This window comes from Heloderma suspectum, chromosome 12 (genome assembly GCF_057233095.1).
Source record: "Heloderma suspectum isolate Gila_16-S chromosome 12, 16-S_ref, whole genome shotgun sequence".
Classification (NCBI taxonomy): domain Eukaryota; kingdom Metazoa; phylum Chordata; class Lepidosauria; order Squamata; family Helodermatidae; genus Heloderma; species Heloderma suspectum.
The window spans coordinates 5,591,535-5,614,339 of record NC_139469.1 but is presented as its reverse complement, the minus strand read 5'-3'; the positions used below and the strand labels follow the sequence as shown (position 1 = coordinate 5,614,339).

Genomic DNA, 22,805 nt, shown 5'->3' with positions numbered 1-22,805 from the left:
ATGGTAGTGCAGGAGGCACTCAATGCCTCAGGTGCACGTGGGTTCAGACTCTGTTCTGTGACTCTTGCCCACAGGCTCCAGCCTCAGTGGCCTCAGGCTTAACGTCCAGAGCCTGGTCTGGGTCTGATCTGATGGCACAGCAACCCGGACTTGGACAGCTTATTTTCCTCTTCTGACTCTAAGCTTTGGACAGCTCATTCTGCTCCTCAGTCTATAAGCTTGAGGCTGGGGCTAAGATACCCCAACTGGCTCTCTCCTCCTCTCCCCCCCCAACCCCCATTTAAGACAGGTAGCAACCTTAGATAATCTTGTTAATTCTTGTCTTTAATTCAGGAAAGAGGAGCATTCTATACAGCAGTGCACTCTCTTATATCACAAGGACAATCCATTTTCTCTTTCCAGATCAGCCTGACCTTGTAGAGGTAAAGATCTAATGAGTTAATGTAGCCTCATGTAATATGTCAGCTGGCAAAAGATTTTGCAACTAATTCTGCTTTGCTCCTAATAATTATTTAATTGAATGATTCTTTATTGCTAATCATATTTGTTGCTAATAGTCTGAAGAAAATACAAGTCTCGAAGAAGGGACCAAATAATGGACTGAAACAGTGTCGCCGAAATTGACCCATCACTGTCTCCTTCCAAAATATCCTATGATAAAATGGAGACCTGCTTCTTTTGCTCAGGTTCACAAATATTCTCCACAATTTGAAAATACGTACAAGGAGACTCCTATTTTCCGAAATGTTATCAATATTTTAAACAGTAATTTTAATATTTTTATATGTAAACTGCATAGATATTTTATTATATTAAGTGGTATATAATATTAAAATGATTGCAGATATAGTCCAACAATATCTGGATGGCCATAAATTCCCCATGTCTTACCCTGGTAGCTATAATTTACCAAATTGGACACCAGGTGAGTAGCCCTGGGTGAGGCACTCTACAGTTGGGCTGCCATCACTGAAAAAATCCTCTCCTCAATTGCCTAACTCTTCTGGTGGCAGACAAACACAGACGATCCTCCAGTGCTGATCTGAGCACACAGGCAGATTCCTGTGGAAGGTTAGTAGTTCTTCCGCTGCTGACAATAGTTCCCTTTTTGATGACGCTGTGTATTTGCCTTTTGGAAGTAGTTGTGAAACAGATAACTCTTTTTGACCAGTGCACTTTATTTTTTCATGCTCACTCCTCTTGTTACTAAGATAGCTTAAAAGCAAGTGCAAAATAGTGTGGGGAGTGCCTGTTATCCCTAGCCTAACCCATTCATATCCTAGATGTTCTTCCAGCCATCTGAATAAATGCACTTGTACTTAATATTCCCTCAGACGTGACTAAAAAAAAAGACTGGCTCTGCCCTGAATTTAACTAGGCTCAACTCTTTAATGTTAGGAGGCCTCCTTGTCGTCACTCTGGACTAAAACCTTAAATTGTGGGCAAGTGTTCCATTGTACAAACCTAGAAATGTATATAACTAAATTAAATACAATAATAATATACCACAATATGGAGAAAAGAGGGTCAGGGTATAATCAAGAGGAGAAGGCACAGTGTGATTAGTGGCATTTCAGGAGTTATAAAAATGTTTAGCATTTTCAGAGCAAGTATGCTTGAAGGTTTGAATCTGAAAGCCTTGTGGGTCATGTTTTAATGCTAAGATTAATACTGCGTGTTCTGTCACAGTTTACCTTGTTGTATGAACTCTTGGCACCCTTCATACTGGGCAAACTCCATAACAAAGAGGGAACAAGGCATTTGTTTGTTTTAGATGTAGGGGTGTGATTATTTTTCAAACCAATGTGTTTGCAAGGATCAGTGTTTTCCACTGGGGCCTTGTTGCAGGATTGTAATAGCTTGTTTTGCTTTTTTTTCCATGGAAGAAAATGTGGGAGGGGGTGGGAATAAAGAGATTTTTGATAATATGAGGAATGTGGAGGAGGAAGGGGAGTGATAAGCATATACTTCTGTAGAAAGCAGGAAGGGCTCTGTTATCAGATTCATTCTCATGATGAAATAGAGCCACTTAATTCAAAAGCGTTGTGGTTTGAGGCAAAAACAAACAAATTCATGAGATTGCTCTACAAAGAAGATTAAGTTAAATGTCTGTAGCTGTTACAATAATCTTTAACAAACAATTGAGCAATAGCCACACTTTCTGCTGTCTTCCCTGCCTTGGCCTGATTGTTGATTGAGTAAATACCATTCCCTAAACAATGGCTTATTATGGGAAGACTCTGTATACAATACAATCATTTTTTCTACCTTTATTTGAGAAACTGATTTTTCCCCAGCCTCAGTTATAAAATGTTCTGTTGACAAATGCAGCCCCTGCTTTGATGTGTACAGTCAACCTTACTCACAGGAAAGCCAGTGATGAAATTTCTGTGGGCTTTACTATAGAGATGGTTTTGTCCTGAGATATTTAATCATCTTCCTGTGGTAGAGGTGATAGGTGAATTAAAGGATCTTCTTTGTGTTATATTTTTGGCCTCTCCTCACATTTTAATTTCAAGATGTCTGTTTTCCTCCATATTTTCAAAAGTTACACTGCAACAGGTTGAGGAGATGAAATGTAAATGAAGGCAGAAAGAAGCGGGCACTGAGCAAGTGGGTTAATATCCAGCCAGGTTCAGAAGCAAGTTATCTGTCATCTTATCTAATCAGCTCTAATATAAGGAAAGAATGCCTTCTTGTTTTCTTGTTTTGCATCCAGGAGTTACAGCTAAGATTGCTACAGTAGCTACAGGTAGGGTGTGCCTAGGGCATGATCCATAACCTCCAATTAGGAGCTTCTAATTCTAGCTAAGAATGGAAAAGTCTAGCAAAGCCTTTTCCATTAGCCTGAGTCGCTTCAGACATTACTATTTTGGCATGTACACTTGGAAATATAGTGTGTGTATGTGGCAAACATGAGTATAATTATTTATTATTGTTTATTTAGGAAACACATACCCTGCCTTACTGTTGCTGTCAAATATTCAGGACTGTTTTACAACGATTTAAAAAATATCCACAAAAGGCATAAAAATTAATGCCACCATAAATACAGAGACAATAGCTTCAGATCAAAACCTTAACAGCAGGACATCAGCCAATTAAAATTACTCAAACTGACAGGCCAGAACATAAACACTTTGACCAGATGATGGAAGATCAAAGGAGAAGGGGCCAACCGAACATCCTTGGGAAGGGAATTCTACCATTTTGGCGCAACCACAGAGAAGGCCCTCTCATGCTTCCCAACCAATAAAATGAACGGGGTCAGTAAACTAAAGTTCAGTCCAGACAAGATGGAGGTACTGTGAGTGGGTTGTTCATCTTAGAGGGGTTGCACTCGCTAAAGTTCATAGTTTGGCGATGCTTGTTGATCTCTCTTGGTCATTAAGAAGACAACATAGCACTGAGTGCCTTTTGATAGCTTAGTGTGATAGCCTAGCTTCAGTGATCCATGCCCTGGCAACCTCCTGTTTAGACTACTGCAATGTGTTGTATGTGGGGCTCTTTGAAGATGGTCTAGAAACCTCAGTTAGTACAAAATATGCCTGCTAGGGCACTGACAGGAACTGAGCATTATGATCGTATTATGCCAGTGTTGTGTCATCTTCACTGGCTCTGTTTGTTTCTAAGCTCAATTTAACATGCTGGTATTAATGTATAAAACCCTTCATGTCTTGGGCCACATATCTCAAGGAGCGCCTCCTCCTGTGTACTCTTGCCCAAGCCCTGATTGTCGTCAGAGGCCCTGCTCCAAGTGAGGTACAGCATGTGGCTACTTGGGAACAGGACTTTTCAGTAGTAGCACTTGCCCCCCCTCGAGTTATGGAATACCCTTTCCAGAGATGCTCACCAGTCACCTTCTTTGTTATCTTTACAGTCCCAGGGAAAAACCTTTTTGTTCTCTTTGGCCTTTTAATCCTCTGTATGTTTCTGCTGCTATCTTATGTTTTAGTTTTATCTTTGTAGTATTTTTAGATGTTGCTGTGGTTAATTCTGATTAATTGTTTTATTTGCTTCTGATTTGAGGTATATGGATTTTATTTGTTTTTATTGTACATTGTCCTGAGAGCTACTTGCTATAGGGCAACTAATAAATCTCAATAAAACAACAAACCTCCATCAGTGTCAGAAAGCAGAGAAGAGCTTCCCATGCAGATCTTACAGAGCAAGCAAGCTTATATAGGAAGAGATGGTCCCTTAGGTATCCTGGGGCCCTCTTAAAAGTAGAATTTGTTTTCACACTGTAGTACCATGTGAAGGAACAGAATCCAGAGTGGAGATATGCAGATGAATGGGTGGTGTTATGCAAACAGAGGCTGGTTCAATTCTCGGTAGCTGACATTCAGTTCAATGGGTTGAAGTAGATGTGCTGTAGCCTTGAGAGTGTGCAAAACCTGTCCCTTACTCCAGATACTGGCTGCATCAGGACCAGGGAGCTGTTTTTGCCCCACCCCAGAGGTGTCCCTGAATGCACCGCTTTACTTTCTCCAAAATAAATGAATGGCTTTCATTCATTCCACTGGGAAACTAGTCAATGCTGCACTTGGGGGCAGTTTTTTGGGGTGGGTGGGTGGGAGGGAGAGAAAACATGCCCCTATCCTGGCAGTGGGTGGTCCAGCCTCCACTGACCAATTCAATGGGAGCAAATGCTGTGTCTATTTGCAGTGCATAAAGAGATGCTTTACAACCTACTCAGACTTTTCTGCAACATATAAGCCCTCCTTCCGCATGCACCTCGCCTATCATAATAATGGGCATTTTCCAGTAAACAGTAGCTTGGGTTTTATTCTTTTGTTCTTCAGAAAAAGAAACAGCAGGAGGAGGAGGAGGAAAAAGATCATGAACTTTCCGCAGAGGAGAAGAGGACATTGGAAAGAAAGCTGAAGAAAGAGCGCAAGAAGGAGCAAAAGAAATTAATGCGAGAAGCAGGGGCCATAGCTAAGGAAGAAGAATCTAAGAAACCATCAGGGTCAGAGTTGGCACTAGACTACTTAACTACGTAAGTGTAAGAGTTGTTCAGGTGGGCATTTGGGGTGGGTTAGGGTTTTTTAGAACAGTGTTGTTTTGTTATGTTATTTTGTTCAGTTGATTATATAAATTTGTTGTATTTCGTGTTATTAGTATTGTATGCCACCTAGAGTGGCCAGGTAGCCGGCCAGATGGGTGGCTAATAAATCTAATAAATAAATAAACAAAATAGCACCTTTGTGAAGATCCCTCAAGAGTAATGAACAGAACGAGCGGGCCATTGCATCAGAATTTGCTACACTAGCATTTTCAGTTCTGATGCACCATATAGGAGTAAAATCCATTATTTCAGTGGGACTTGTTCTAGGTAGGATGTTTAGGCTCAAGTTTATATGGAGATAATCTCAACAGATTGGTTAAGGTATAAGTTATTAAAGTTAAAGCTATGATAGCTGTTTAAGTTGGCATGGGATTTATGCAGACCAAATTTTCTAACAACCTTTTCAACAAGAGTTAAATTGTAAAATCTATTAATTGAGTGACCTAAAGATGTATGGCTGGGATCCAGATTGGTCCTTAGGCTCACACAAGTGGCTTGTCCATTTCCTTAGAATTGGTGACATGCCCCCCGCCCCACGCACACACACAATATCACAGACTACATTTACAACTCCCCTCAGTTTCATAAGAAGTTTGCCATGTGGCAGGGGGCTTCTGTAAGAGAAAAAAATCAGTCTAAAGCCCTCTTAGGCTCCTGAAACTGGTTTTATGGTTCTTTGAATCCTGGCCTGTCATTTTATTTATTATATCCCATATTTCTTCCATCATGGAACTAAATGTGGCATTCCTCGAGTCTCCCATCCAGGTACTGATCAGCCATAGACCTGCTTAGCTTCAAATTGTTGTTGCATCAAGTACCTTCAGATCTTGCTTTGGGTTTAATCAGGATCTAAAACTAAATGAGACTGCTTTGTGTTTTTAATTGTTCTTTAATGGATTTGTTTTTTATGTTATGTTTTAATTATTGTTTTCTTTTTAATCTGTATTTTATCATTGTTAGTCACCCTGAGCACCATTTTTGGTGGAAAGATAGGATATAAATTAATTAAATAAATAATAAATGGGAACGGCTTTAAAAATAACTGTGGCTAAGGTCAGTGCTGACATTTCCCTTAACCACAATTAATCCAGAAGGGGGGAATTCACTCTCGGGAGGAGACATGAATGGGAGGAGGGTGTATGCATTCCTGAGGCTAACTCTTAGGGCCTATTCAGACATCATGCTAAACCATGATGGTTAGGAGTTTTGAGCTAACTGTGTTGGTTTAGTGTGACATCCGAATAGGCGTCTTTCCCAATCATGGTGGTTTATTAACCACTTGCTGCAAGATGGCTAGTGGGCTCTACCATGGCTTAGCATGATGTCTGGCATGCCTCCATGGTTAATTGACAACAGGAGTGTCCAAAGAAGGAGCACCAAAATGGCTGACAGCGCCGAGCACCAAAATGGCCAACAGTGCAAAGGCCGTTGAGATGCATGGCTGCCCATCTGGATAACTGCGGGAGGGAGGTTGGTTAGAGAATGGTTAGCGGTAACCGCCATGCACCATAGTTAGCCTAACCACCCTTCCCCAGTGTACGTCTGAACAGGCTCCCAGTCTCTTAACTATAGTTAAGGGGAAGCCAACATTACATCAGCACTGGCCCGAAAACATGGTGATGTAAAAGAAGAGAATCATATTGTATTCAGGCCAGGCATCCTTCTGGGAAAGTGGGAAGCTCTATTTTGGGCCCTTAATCTGAAAAGAGAAGCCTTTCAAGAAAATAGAAAAGAGAGAGAGAGAGATTGGACACCCTGCACTAGAACTTGTAGGAACACAGAGCAAAACAGTCATAAACCAAAAATGCACACTTCAAATATTTCCATAGCTATTGTACAGCTAGTTTAATAGTATTTAATAAGCTGATTTAATGGAGACAGGTCATTGTTCTTCCTTATACAATGAAATTTCATGAAATGACTTGAAACTGTGCAGCTTTAAATGGTTTGAGGCAAAGTATTACATAACATTTGGTTGATATAAAAGAGCTCCACTAAACTGCATTTTACAAAATGTTGGTGAAGAACAAAGCCTTATATTTGCATACCAGGGTTTTATAATGATATGCCAGGCTAAGTGAGTGGTTCCAGACGTCAAATAATTATTTACTGTAATTAGTGTATTTGTGTGTAGGACTTAAAATTCCAGCATTGAGGGTGTGGGGAGAGGGACCATGGTTAAAAGTAACAAGCTTCTATAGCAGTCTACAACCAATTACAGGATCCAGATAAACACAAAGGTAGTGTTTATTTTTTCCACTCAGTCTCCACTCTAAAATTCAGAAGACTAGCATACTACAAAATATAGGTTACAACTTGGAATAGCTCCAGTTTCCTATCTCCAGCAGTGCTTAGGACCAAAATAGAGACAGTCTGAATGGTTACTTACAACTTTTCAGTGTAGAAGGAGGAAATTAATTGCATTCCAAGCTGGGGGACATGTGTGTTTTTCATTACATAACCCTCATAATGGAGTGATAGCAGAATGACAGCGATATTTTCAATATGGAGAACGGCTGGGATTCTTCACCATTGTTTTGAAGTGCACTTGGATGGGCAGTTATCTGCCATATGCTTAAAATGTACTCTGGAATGTATGTTATTGGTTATTGCAATAATAGCTTTCAGGTTAGAAGAGCAAAGGAATAAACTGTGAGTTCTTTTGGTCATCATCCTATCATTGCATGTTAAGAGTAGGCAAATATAGTATGGATGAAGTGATATCAGAATGCATTTTGTTTTTCTATCCTGAGCAAACAAAAGTAACTAAGAGAATTTGATGTAACCTAATATCAAGTTGCTTTTGAATCTGGCAATGTGCAGTTCATACACAGCATGGATGGCAGGACAGAACAATTGTATTATTAAAGTACTCCTCTTCTGCCTCCTCCAAGTTGCTCAAGGCAATGTACATGCTCCTCGATTTATCTTTGCAACATCCCTGTGAGATAAGTTGGGCGGAGAAAGATAGTGACTGGCCAAAGGTTGCCTGGTGAGCTTTATGGGTGAGCAAAGATCTGAATCCCATCTCCTTGCTTCTACAACCACATTGGTTCTCAACTTCAAGGCCTGCTTGTGAGCTTCCAGAGGCATCTGGCCAGCTGCTGTTGGCCACAGAGTGTAGGGCTAGAATTTAGCCTCTAGACATTTGGACTGGTCTAGCAAGGCAATTTTTACATTGTTAGGTAATTTGGGAAGATTTCATTCTGCCTGAAAGCAGGTGCCCAGTAATATATATGCTCTAGTCATGTACTTCTTGAAATGTTGTTTTGCTTGAATGCCCCTGAAGATTATGATTTAGTAATCATCTTAAGCTTCTTATAGATCCTATTCAGTTTGTTATGGATGGGGAGTATTGCAGAGGAATTAGTGCTCAATCTACTGTGAGCTTTTATTTGATGGGAGACAGTCCACTGATGTAGTGAACATTACTGACCAATCCTGCCTTGGTATAGCCAACTGCACTAATTTAACTAGCAGGAGATCCACACTGTTGTGAAGTCTGGAAGCCCTTAGACCATCATGGTCACATAAACTGCAGTTCACAGAGACCCAGAGAAGCAAAAGTTCTCCCAAATAGTTGAGCAGGCACAAAATAAAATATGAAATACAGAAAAAAATATTTATGTGAATTTGAATTTCAACTGTCATGACTTCTCCCAAAGAAAAAATATCTTAAGAAATATCTTTGTAAGCCGCCTTGGGAGCCTTTTTGGCTGAAGGGTGGGATATAAATAAATAAATACTCCTGGGAACTTTCTGCAGCTGCTGGATATTCTGTTAAGAGACCCCTAATCCCTTTCACAGAACTATAATTCCAAGGATTCCCTTGAGACAGGGAATGTCTATTAAACCAGCTTAAGTCTGTAGTGTCAAAACACCTACTCATTTCAGTAAAAGCACATGAGCCATCAGGGACAATTTTGAATATCCTTTTCAACTGACATTAAACAGGAAATAATTAATGGGATACTCATTACAAATTTCCTTGATTGATGGAAATACCTTAAAATGACTTCCGATGCTAATAATACGCTATAATTGAAGGAGTGTGGATACCTGTAGTAAAAAGAATGGATTAACTTAGTCATGTGTGGTTATGTTAAAAAGGATGCTACCTTGTTTTTTAAAAAGCTTCAGCCATATCAAGCATATTAGTTTTTTTGAATAAAAAAAGTCAACTCGAATGTGTGTTTTGGTGTAGCTAATGGTAAAACAGACATAATGTGATGAGTTCTATTGTACGGTGTGGTGTCTGTTCACACCAGATATTCCTTATAATTACTTGTGCTTAGGTATTTTTGAATCAAGAAAAGAAGATGGAAATCTTTTAAGAAGAAGCCCTGCTAAGTCTTCCTGACTTTATATTTGGGCAGAACTAGAAGAATCTTCTTTGAGGGTTGGAAGGCTAATATTTCTGCTTCTGATCTGGAGGAAGCCAGGAAATGCTGTGATAACATTTTTATCAAGGAAGTCAAAAAGAGAAGGGTTGTTTCCCGCCCTCATTTTCCAAATGTTCTCCTTGTTGTTTTATTTGAGCTGGTAGTTCCAGATGCATCCATATGACATGCATATGTTTGGAGGTTTTTATACCAGCAGCTAAGATTGCGGGGGGGGGGGGGGGGGTTGCAAGCCTTAGCCAACAAGCAGTACTTTCTCTAACGCAGTTATTGCTGACACAGGCCATCTAAACAACTCTACTATTCGAAACTAGACAGAACCAGCAGAGGGCAGATTTCAGTTTTCTCCTCCTCCTCCATAACAAAATGAGAATGTGTTCTTTTCCCTTCAGTGCGATTGGGGAAAGAGGAAGAGGGGAATTTAAAAGGAAGGTAGGAATGGTTCTTCAGTTGCATTTTATGTTTTTTATTTATTTAAATATTTCTATTCTGTCCTTTGTCAAAAAGTGATTCCAGGATGGTTTACATAATAAGTAATACACAATGCAAAAACGTCTATTTCTGCTTCATTGACTACACTAAAGCCTTTGATTGTGTGGATCACAACAAACTGTGGCAAATTCTTAAAGTGATGGGAGTACCAGACCACCTTACCTGTCTCCTGAGAAACCTGTACGAGGGTCAAGAAGCAACAGTAAGAACCAGAGATGGAACAACCGATTGGTTCAAAATTGGGAAAGGAGTACGACAAGGCTGCATATTGTCACCCTGCTTATTTAACTTATATGCAGAGTACATCATGAGAAATGCCGGGTTGGATGAATCAGAGGTCGGAATTAAGATTGCTGGGAGAATTATCAACAACCTCCGATATGCAGATGATACCACCCTAATGGCAGAAAGCGAAGAGGATCTAAAGAGCCTCTTGTTGAGGGTGAAAGAGGAGAGTGCAAAAGCTGGTTTGAAACTCAACATTAAAAAAACGAAGATCATGGCATCTGGCCCCATCACTTCCTGGCATATAGAAGGGGAAGAAATGGAAGCAGTGACAGATTTTACTTTCTTGGGCTCCAAGATCACCGCAGACGGTGACTGTAGCCATGAAATTAAAAGACGCTTGCTCCTTGGGAGGAAAGCTATGGCCAACCTAGACAGCATAGTAAGAAGCAGAGACATCACCTTGCCGACAAAGGTCCGTCTAATCAAAGCTATGGTTTTCCCAGTAGTAATGTATGGCTGTGAGAGCTGGACTATAAGGAAGGCTGAGCGCCGAAGAATTGATGCTTTCGAACTGTGGTGCTGGAGAAGACTCTTACGAGTCCCCTGGACTGCAAGGAGGTCAAATCAGTCCATCCTAAAGGAAATCAACCCTGAGTGCTCATTGGAAGGACAGATAATGAAGCTGAAGCTCCAATATTTTGGCCACCTAATGCGAAGAGAAAACTCTTTGGAAAAGACCCTGATGCTGGGAAAGACTGAAGGCAAAAGGAGAAGGGGACGGCAGAGGATGAGATGGCTAGATAGCATCACGGATGCAATGAATATGAACTTGAGCACGCTCCGGGAGAGAGCGCAGGACAGGAAGGCCTGGCGTGCTATGGTCCATGGGGTCACGAAGAGTCGGACACGACTGAACAACAACAACAACAAATACACAATGCAACACACAAAACATCAGTACACTGCAGATAAAACAGCCAGCATTTAAAAAGCCTGAGCAAATAAAAAACGTTATAGTCTGGCACCTAACATAATGTTGCTCCCAGGTGTGTCTCCTTGGAGAGAGCATTCGTTTCATTATGCAAAATTTTATTTGTAGACATCCCTTTGCGTTAATGCAGATATAATGATGAAGATTAGAGCAGTATTTGTCTGTTTTTAACATTTTATTTCTGGGATTTCCACTCCATTGTTTAATAAATAACCAAAGCAACCAATCTTTACAGTGTTGGTACTACTATATACTGTTCATTATCCATTTTAAGCTTTTTAGAATCACATTTTAAAAATAATTGTTATATGCTTTCCATGTTAGCGGGGTGGGAGGGGGGGCATTCCAGAGTGCTGAGTGGAGCCAAGTCATAACTGAGTGGAGCCAAGTCATAGGTGAAGATGTTGTAAGATGTGGGAGTGTAAATCAGGGCAAACAAGGATCTGATTGAGCTCCTTGGCATAAAAAATAAATTCTGCCAGATAGACAGCTGTGTGTAACCTGGAGATGATATTTCTGTCCAAGTGTCAGATTTAGGGAGTTTACTATTTCCTGGAGATTCATACCTCCAGTGCCCCACTGAAGGCATCAGAAGTGTTTCCACTGGCATTTCTGAGGTGATGTCATGCTTGTGGCTATGTCATGAGCCATAATGTGGGCTGTGAGTGTGGAATGCCCAAGTTGCAGCGTTAAACATACAAATAGGTAAAGATCAATAATTTGTTCTGTCTCTAAACTTATTATAAGTATAAATCACCCTGTCTAATAGGCCGGTTGTGTAGTATAGCAATTAAGGAGGCAGTTCTATCTATATTTACCTGGGATTAAGTCCTATTGAAGTCAGTAGGGCTTACTTGTGAGTAGACATGTATAGTATGAGACTGTAAAATCAGGATGTCCCCAGTCCAATTCTCCCTGAACTCACTAGGCAGACTTAGACAAAGCATCCTCCTTTCAGTCTGTGCCCGTGGTTTGTAGTATGAGAATAATGATAACTTACAGGTTGTAAGAAGTGACTGATAGTTATGTATTTGCTTTGAATGGGTTGGTATGTTAGGACAGTGGCTTTCAAGCTGTGTGTCAGGAGTCCCTAGCTGGCCTCTTTCAGTCTACTCCAGTAGCCAACTCCAGACACAGACAAAGGATTCTTTTCAAGGCTTTATTCCTTTTACAACTTAATAACTCTATCACCAGCGACTAAGCTATGAACAGCAGAGTAATCTATGCCCCGGGTTGGAAACAGTTGGTCCCCGTTTGAACGAGAATCACTTGCGGACCCTGAACTTATGGGCTAGGGAGAGTCCCTCCCTTTTTCCCTTGGGTCCTCTGGACACGACCGTTGCTTGCGCACCAAACGCTACGCCTCCTTTCCGTGCCCTCCATAGCTTGTTGCTCTCTGCGTTGAGCATCCAGCCAGTCCTCCTCCCGCACTCTTTCACTTCCAGGACTTCTATCTATGTCTGGAATGCCGGCAGGAGGAATCTCTGCCAGCTGCAGGGCCTGGGAGGGATGAGTGTGCTCCTCTCCCACAGATGGCTGTTCCTCCTCAGAATCAGAACTGCTCTGAGGTTCTATGGGTTCAGTGTCCACCCTGACACTGTGTTCTGTTGAATCATTGAAAGCTTTTTAGGAGGTTCCTTACTGGGAAGATGATTAATGGCAAACAAGTTTACCTGTAAGATATTTTGATCACCATGGCTAGCCTTCCCTACAATATGCATTGGTTTCTAACTTCCAATTGTTTAACAATAGAAACAACTGTAATAGCCTTTTCTTTTTCTAACATTGGGTTGCTGAAATCAAGAAAGATCATGGGGAAGCCAGGAGTGGAGTATTGTGTACAAGAACTCTCAGCTCAGTTTAGGTACCGGAAACAGGATTAAGATGCACTCAGAAATATTTTGTTCCTCAATTTAAAGTGTATACCCACCACCCACAGCTGCTGTTTTGCACCTGGCTCCAGTTGGTGGAACTTCCCGTTGTATTAAAAATCAAAGTAGATCCCAGAAGGCTGAAGTCTGCCACTCCTATCCTAGAGTGCACCCTAAGTTCACACAATAGAGAGACAAAATAGATCTTGCCAATGCCTATTGCTTATTTATCTTAATTTATCTCTCCTGCTTCTCTTCTGAGGCACTCAAGCCTCATTATCTGTGTGTGCTCCAGGCACGCAGAGTTTCCAAGCAAACAACAGAATATTCCCTCAAGGTACGTAGGGTGCTTGAAAACTTTCAGCTCTTTAAATAGAGCAGCAGACCCTTAGAGCTGACTTCTCCCTCAGCAAGAAAGTACACTTCTTCCTCCACCCACTGTGATGGGGGTGCAGTGTTTATGTGAAAAGCCCACATGATGGTAGGAATTTCACACAGTCTGTTTTCAAATTGTTTAAATTATGAATCCACAATTAGCCCATAGTAGAAATGGAATGTGAATAAGCCATTGAGAAGGGGAAAATGCTTTCAACTGACTTTAAAAGGACAGCTATTTATTGTAATTAAGGAGGAATTTGTTGTGTGGGGGTGGTAGGGTGGGATGCCTTCCAAAACGGATTATTTAAAGTGATTTGAAAGAGCTGCTTATGTGACAGCATCTGCAGTTATTCTTTAAAAATTCACGGTCTAGGCATGCCATGTATTTTAAAGATGTTTCTGGGTATTTGGTCAAATTACCCCAATCAGATATCAAACTTCATTGGGATTACCATGTAGCCACTGCCACGTATGTGAAGAATTTACCAGCTCTGTTGTGACTTTGCAGTGACCACTTTAAGCTTATATCAGGCTGTGCTTCCCAGTGTCCAAAACCTGACTGCATGTTGAAATCCTCACCTCTTCAGAGGATCAGTGAGGTCTTAGTTGTAGCACAGCAGAACCTGGACTAGGTTGATTGGTTAAAGCCTTTTATCTGAACATAATAATGTTACAAATAGAATGTTAATGCTGACTAATCAGTTAGATTAATTGATTAGAAACACAGGAAGCTGCCTTATACCGAATCAAACCCATCAGACTGGTCCATCTAGCTCAGTGTTGTTGACACTGACTGGCAGTGGCTCTCCAGAGTTTCAGGCAGGATTTTTTGCAGGGACTTTTCACATGCAAACCATGTGCTCTACCACTCCCCTCTATCAAACATTTTGATAGACCAACAAAATTCCCCCTGATTAATTTGTCAGCAGTTCATTTGTTATACAATACAAATACTTACAAAACTACAGACATCGACACCATTTTAGAAGAGGCATTCCTTCCATGTTAGAAGAGGCATTCCTTCCTCTGTGTGAGAGAAGAAGGCCTCTTCTAAAGAAAAAAGTATACTTCCATTGTGCATATGTATCACAGCGAGTATAATTTTAGAACACGTTTTCATGTATGGAAATTTATGCAGATTTAATAATCATCTAAAATTAATATGATGGCTTTATTAAGATTTAATTGGGTGACAGTCCTAGTTGCAACTGATATCTCTCCCCTGCAGTTACATGATCCCAGACCCCCCTGCCAAGTTAATTCATAGTCCATACAGATGAACTGTCAAATGGCTAGTTAATTACAAGCTTGTCTTATGTTGAACTCAGAGTTCTGTCCTGTGTTCTTTCCTCGATCCCAGGAAACTTTAGAGTGATCCTAAGGCATCACAGAAATACAGTGCTCTTTCCTCCCTCTCTCCCACAATCACTAACAGGAAAGATTGGGACAGTTTGTGTGTGTTACACACAACTTTTTAAGGGTATGATGTTTCATATTTTGTGGAATGTGTGTTAAACGTCTGGAATTAGCTTGTTTTGATTTCTTTGTCCTGGTTCTGTCCCAGCTATCATGCTGTCTTGAATTATTGTTGTTTGTTTGCTTCCTTGAGTCATGGAAATTTATCTAATGTTGTTTGGTAACATTTATATAATACATCATATTTAAAAACATGGCAAGAGTTTATATGACAGGTCCAAAAGACCCACATCGAGAAAAATCTGGATTTCATTATGTAATGCTAACTGAGTCTCAGCAGGTATGTCTAACAATCTACTTCTATCAAAATTTTGGAATCCATGTGGGACAGCTTTTTCTGCTGCTGAGAACATAATATTTTCAGGTCCTGCTGACCTTTCTTAATTCAAGACAGTCACTGGGGAGTGTCTTGTAAAAGAAGTCAATTTATTATGCTTTAATCTACCAACATTTTCTTTAAGACCAGTTTCAGCAGAACTTTTGTGCTAGAATAAGAAGTTTGTGAGTTAAATCAATTGCTGTCAATTGTAATGCAACATATAAACTATGCTGCAAAATAAGCAAGATGCAAAATAATTCCATGTACAGATGCTTTTGAAAACTCAGATTAGTAATCCCTATTTTAAGAGAAAAATAAAATGAAAGGTAAAATACTAGCAGGATCAACCCTAACTGCCCTTTGAGGGAAGAGTGGAGAGAGAAGCAAGCTTTATCATATTTAGCCAGGAAATTTGGCTGAAACTTCCTTTCATTTGGCATCACTATTGAATTATTTAACTAAACCATTTTTGTAAACATTAATTGTGAAGTTTGTAAAGAAAAAAATGAAGCAATTCATTTTTAAATGTAATTGGTAAAATGTATTGGTAAAGATGTATTGGTAAAATTTTCATTTTACCAATAGCTGGTAAGATACTTACTGCTTACACATTTTATTTACATAGGCTAAGTGTCAGAGCTGAGCCATAGGGAGCTGGTGTGTGTGTGAGTGAGTGAGTGAGTGTGTGTGTGTGTGTGTGTGTGAAGAGAGAGAGAGAGAGAGAAATTGAGAGAGAGAGAGAGAGAGAGAGAACACCAGTAGTGGGGTAGGAGAGCAGCAAAAAACCAGTAAATGGTTCACTGTTGACAACCAACCTGCCCTTTTATTTTCAGGTCATGCTGGCTATCCAAAGCATAATTTTGCAATTTTAGCTTTGTTTATTAATGAAAGATCTTGTACATGTACATAATTATACAAACAGTGCATACACAAGTAAATATGTGTTTAAACATAATAAATAATGGTACTAATAACAAATAATTATTTAAATGTTAATAATAATTAACTAATAATAACTTAATGGATCACAATTTGTGCAGCAACATAGCCAACTGATTGTGCACTTTTTCAGAAAAGCACCAACACCAGAGACTATCACATAGTTATCATTCTCAGATGCAAGGGCATGACAAATATATATTCCACTTGCCAGAATTGATTTACAACTCAGTAGTTGTCTTGCCTGTGATATCACAAGGGGGTGCCCTGGCATAGAATTTTTGGACAGAAACCTTCCTTGATCTAACCTGGATGTACCCTGAAAGGTTAGGTTAGGTTAGGATCAGATTAACTAATCTTGATTTATAAGCGTTCAAATTCATCATTTTACCTATATAGATTTGACATAGCCTGTTCTGGTCCTGGAGGGGTGGAGGTGGGAGATTTGTGTCCCCATTTTGGCGGTGGGCAGTGCGGGGAGAGCACTGTATGACTATCAAGAATTGTTGGTTTCCAAACTGAAATATTTTCTGTTCTCCTATTCCATTACAGAGAATACGTTGCAAGCCAGAGTGACTAAACGCTATAATTGCCATGCAAAGTCTCAGTTTGAACAGGAAGCCTTTATAGCTCTTCCTGTTAAAGAGAACCAGTAGCCATCCTGGATAGGCAGAGTCACTCCAGTCCCCAGGAGCTTCTTGCTGCCTAGGATTATAGGATCATAGGAAGCTGCCTTATACGGAGTCAGACCATTGGCCCATCTAGCCCAGTACTGTCAACACTGACTGGCAGCAGCTCTCCAGGGTTTCAGGCAGGAGTTTTCCCAGCCCTACCTGGAGAAGCTGGGGATCAAACCTGGGACCTTCTGCATGCAAAGCAGGGGCTCTATCACACTGAGCTATGGCCCCTGGTGACTCATCACATGAGGCAGCTGTGCATCAAGCGGTGGGTTGCTGGTTCTAGCCACAGCAGCTCCTGACACAGAACTAGTTCTACCCACCCTGAGAGCTTTGGATTTCCATTTCTCAAATGGCCCACCACCCCCAGGCCACGTGCTAAACTACTTTTGAAACTGAGGCATGTTTCGAAAGCATTTTTGTGCTATGGTATGGGGGTAGGTGGGACTGCTGTTCAGAGAAAAACAATCGAAGGGTATAGTCCATCTGCTACAACTAACAGCTAACCCACTTAATCATTTCAGAACCCCTAACTAGTATCTCATTTTTAATACAACCAGAAATAAATAAGAAACCTAAATTTTGCTTAATATTTGCCACCAGGTTTAATTCCCTCTTTCTGAAACATCTGATTAATTTGAGGGTTGGGGGAGTTAAAGTACAGATCTGTGTTTCAGTGTTAGAGATGCTGAGTAATTTATTTTCTGCATCTTGCCATCATGTCTGCATGAATCAAGGCTGTCACAGTATTTATCCAGTCTTTTGGTTCAAACACTCTCTTTGGGGGTAGTGGTGGGAGGGAATACAATATTGAATGGCATCAATAATGAAAAGTCTTATGACCCTCTGTTAAAAATACCTGCTGGTTGCAAAGTCAGTTGGTGTTCTGTTTCTATTACTAATAGTAGGGATCCAAGGCCAAAGTGCAAGAGAGATGCATTTTGCAAAGAAGCTTCAGGGTAGGATCTTAAAAACATTTTACTTTAGAAAGGCTAATAATGCCAGGTTGAAGGGTAGTGCCATAAGTAGGCTTCCTTTCTTTGTCCATATACCTGTGCTAAAGCAAAATGAAATAAAGATGTTCATCCAGACACCAAGGATGTGGGTTTTCATGAAAATCTTAATTGGAAAATTGTCCAGAAAATTTCTGATAATCTAAATATGCTGGGATCCCATTGAATATGTTTGGATTATGTGTCCTTTTGGTTTTAATTTACTCCTTACTACCCTGTTTAAAAATAAATACACCTTGTATATTTATATATGTGGCTTCCTTAGTGAGTTACAACTTTGAAACTACCCAGTTTCCACCTTTATCTATTGTGATAACCTAGCAACGTCCCATCCTTGGGTTGTTTATGTGACATCCGAACCCGGAATCCTGGGTTGTTGGGGGACAGGTTCAAAGTCTGGGTTGTTTGTCCCCCAGTAACCTGGAGTTCCAGGTTCGGATGTCACATAAACAACCCACTGCTTTTCCAACATCCCACAGTTTGTTAATCATGGGTTGTTGCTGATGTGTGGACCAGATCAGTGGGTGACACTTTTAAATTCTCTGCTGAGAAGGTCAAGGCTGGATCACTGTGAAGATCACTGAGCTTCATGTTGTCTGCCTTTGAGTTCATGGGAGAGAAGCAATGGCCTTCTACTGCTAGCACAAGACCCTGCAGTGACTTGCATCAGAATTAGCATTTGGGCACAGCATTTCTTGCATCAGAGAACAGCAGGAAATGGGAGGAAAGGATTTCAGGCTTTCCTGTGCAGGCTTATAAGTAATGGCCTCTTGATGGGAACATATTACACACCTCCCTAATGCACCTTTCCTCCCCAGAGAAATATATTTGCAGATCCTCTTGCAGTTTTGTGCAGGATATAAATACACTGCAGGTGGGCGTAGAAATGAGCAGAGGAGAGAAGTGATAGGTACAGATTAAGAGGAGGTGCTGGTTTTGTGTGTGTAGTTTAAGAAAAATATGTCCAAAGGGGTTGGGCCTTTTAGCACAACCATACCGGGAAATTACAATGCTGCGGGGTCGTTTGGGATGATTGAGAAGCAAAGGTTTTTTCATGGTAACTCAGAGCTTGTCACAGCTCTGCCTCCGAAAACTATTCCTCCTTGAAGAATTCTGTGGCCTTTAGCAACAGCTTGCAGGCTTGCTATATCTGTTCTTTTATATAGTAGAAGAGGCTCTGAGGATGTCTGCAGACTGACACCACCACATTGTTTCATTTCAAATCTTATCTCAATACATTTGGGGACTCAAAAAATGTACAGTATACAAATATTTCCCTTTTCCCCCATCAGCTTGGTCCATTGGCCTCCGTAATCATAAACACACTGAAAATAAAACATAACAGCTGTAAAACTGAATTAATATTGAACTGAACCATTGTGCTGTGAGTACGTCCTCCAGAGCATAAAAGTACGTAACAGGTGTTACATATTTGAGTACAAAGCTCATGTTCCTCTGTCTGATTCCTTCCTGTAGCTGTTTAATTTACTAATTTAATTCCAGCAAAAAAAAATTAAATGCATCCCTTCTTAATGGATCTCATTTTCAGCAAAATAAACTGTTGCTTGAGTGAATTTTCTTAGCAATTCATTAAACTTCAAGGATATGTAGTAATTACATTAGTTTTATTGATGTTTATACTATGCGCAATGCAAGAAGCTCTGAAATTGTTAAGCAGACTTGATGTGAACTTCCTATCTCTCTGAATAATCCCTTATTAAATTTGAAAGGTTTCTGAAATGTTACAAAAGGGGAATTAATATCTGACTAATTCTAGATATTGACCCTCAGTTTTTGCATGTTCACATCCTTACAGAATCAGGAAACACGTAGCACTTCCTGCATTTTAAAAATAGCCGGTGCATGTTTGCATCAGACTCCACTTCTCCCTAGGCCATGAAGTCTCCCAATATGCCAGGAGTTTCTGAGTTTGGGGGTGCTTCCTGATGAGGGTTTTATTGTGGTATTGCCCTGCTTTATTCACAGAGTTTTACGGAGGGAATTTACAGAGAACTTTACAATGTGGTCTTCCCTTTGTCGCCTTCCCATTTTTTCCCTTGATTCCCTGGACTGTAACCTAACCACATAAAATGCTGAGCTGGTGTATGTGTTTTATTTGTTTAATTTCATTTTTTAAAGTTTCATAGTTGGGTTATTCCTGGGGTTCCAGGTTAAAAGTTGAAAACAGTTCTATTGCTTTGAATACATGTGTGGTTATGTATTATCCACACTTTTGAGACAGATAATCGCACAAAGTGGCTTACAAACAATAAATGTATTGTGCACGAGCACATACAAATGTACCAAACAGCATTATCAGAACTGAGGAAATTAAGCCCAGTTTGAGGCTGTTGGGAGTGGACAGCCTGCTCAGGTCCTTACCCTCCCACAGAGTGGTATTCACTACCTCTGATGACCAGGTCTTCTAACCCACCTCTGGCAGCTTTTAGCAGCCATGATGGGCAAGGATCCAGTGGGCAAATAGTAGGTAGCAAACCTCCAAGCAGCTTGTCCACATCCTCAGGCTGAACAAGTGGAAAGGAATTCAATTCCAACCCTACTATTCTATGATTCTATAACACACAAAAATCAGGTGGCGAGCCATTTACCTCTAACATTGTTGCTATGATAACTCTGACATCTAACTCAATATGAATACAAGCAATTTTTCCTACAAAGTATGATGCAAACTAGTGACAGCAAGCTGTCACTGGGTCCACAACTTGATTTGCAAGGTTCTTGTGAAGCAGATTCCTAACCACTCAGAAAAGTCCTGCTGGCCTGACCCGTGTAGATACCGTGATGGCAGAGAAGTGAGATCTCTTTGCCACCATTACTGCCACAAAGTAAGTTTTATACCACCTGTACTTCAATCATCTTCCCAACTGCTTCATTGCTGAACTCTTCAGAATACCAAGGGAACGATAATGTAATTAGGTCGAGGGTGCCTGGGAGGGAATGTGTCAGTGGCATAGGTCATCAAGGAGAATATTATCCAAAATTGTTTATATTCGCATGACCGTGTTAGTTATGAATAATAAGAACACAGGAAGCTGCCTTATACTGAGTCAGACCATTGGCCCATCTAGCCCAGTATTGTCGACACTGACTGGCAGCAGCTCTCCAGGGTTTCAGGCAGGAGTTTTTCCAGCCCTACTTGGAGAAGCTGGGGATCGAACCTGGGACCTCCTGCATTCAAAGCAGGGGCTCCACCGCTGAGGTACAACTGCTCCTACAGTTGCTTAGAATTTAATGATACTTGTTCATAGCTGTTAATAGACGGTCAAGCTACACTTGAGGTGGGAATTCTTCATATCCTTTTCAGTTAGGGATAGCAACTGGAGGGAAGGGATTTGGATCAGTGTGCAGCATGGGGGCAAAGGTTTGGACACACACACCAGCACCATGGCCCCAGTCCAAATTGGTGTCCACTCCCCATGCATGCTTTTTGTAATTGAAAAAGACATTGCAAGTTCCAGTCATGGAACTGTGACTTCACATCTAGTTTTGCCCCAACTTGGGCTGGGATCAAAAGAGCTGCTTTAGATTGCCCAGTAGAATTTTTTAAAAAATATTTTACTCTTTAAACAGCAGACACCACTATATATAACATGTGGCATGTGTATGGGGTGCTGTTTACAAGCAAGTTTCACAGCCATTTGGATCCTATCAGTGGATCTAATATGCATATTTTGCCATGAGCATGTCTCTGCCTGAACATAATTTTAACAAATTAATGCTTTACATTTTTTATCAAATATTTGATTGGATAAATGGACAATTCTTAAGCCTTGAAAGCATTTCCTTTTAGATCCCAATAAAAAAAGAACACCTTGCTTCCACCTACATTTTCTATGTATTCCAGCAGGCAATGTTACATATTGTTAATGATCTTTTACAATAATTCAAATAATGAGGGATGTCTGCCTTTCTGTTGGAGCTTGCATGTTTCTCTGGGCTATTTCCAGTCCTTGACCCCTTTGCTTATGCTGCCTTTGTGATGCACAAGATCAGTGTGTGAGGTGGCATAAAACTTTTAAAAACCATGGTGGCAAATCAAATGGGTAAAATAAACATTTCCCTGGGAAAAAATATTGGTTGAATTAGTGTGATTTATTAATTTTTCCTTGTTGAACAATTTTATACTATATCTTGTAAAGAATTAACAGCTCTCACTCCTGGGAAGCATGAAAGCTACTCAGTTATAGCCCAACCATGTGAAATATACTAGCAATTCCTTGCTCCAGGGAAGCGTTTAAGCCTGTCAAACAAAGATAAAATTAAAATTTTGAACAGCTGAACATGATTATTAATCAGTTAGCTCCAGGGAGTCATTAGAACTTCATAACCCCAGAGTTAAAATAATAAAGAGCATATCTATAAAATACAAGAGGAATTTTAATACAATTGTTATTACTTCCATTTGTCATTAATAGGATGGTTTCAAAAAAAGTATAGTTAGTTTTTTATGAATAGCACCAACTTGAAGTGTAGATACCTCAGAAGAAAGTGTCTCTTCATTTTCCTTTGAGTTCATCTACATCAATATAGGAAAAAAGTTGGAATGGGGAAATAAATAAATATCCTTACAAACGTTCTTAAGCTCTTTTCAGCTTAAGAATTTTTTAATGTTTTAATTCCTTGTTAAACTTCCAGGGCCATATTTAGCTTTCCTTGAGAATTTCCTTTGGAAGCATGTTGTATCTCTTGCTTCGTACTTTAAAATCTCAGGGCCAGACCCGTATTGTAGCATCATCCCTGCTGAATGTGTGTCTGAGTTCCTTGTTTGGCCCATTTTCCTTTACAAATGATGGAGAAATTAAAAAAATAGGTAAGGGCGCATCCCAGTGGGGATAGTCGGCCACCTCTGAACTCAGATGCAACTGACTGTCCAATGCACGGCAGCAGAGCACAGAGGGGATCTTCTCCTCCATGCTCCAGCTGCCCTGC

At 40.3% G+C, this 22,805-nt stretch overlaps 1 protein-coding gene across 2 annotated transcripts in view; it reads left to right on the top strand.

Moving 5' to 3' along the window:
- The window catches only part of LOC146336476 (uncharacterized), a 196,252-nt gene that overhangs the window by 144,465 nt on the left and 28,982 nt on the right, over window positions 1-22,805 (top strand). For both annotated transcript variants that reach the window (XM_084818193.1, XM_084818192.1), the window contains exon 8: window positions 4,806-5,002. In XM_084818193.1, the coding sequence (XP_084674319.1) occupies window positions 4,806-5,002 (197 nt within the window). The remainder of the gene's footprint in view (window positions 1-4,805; window positions 5,003-22,805) is intronic.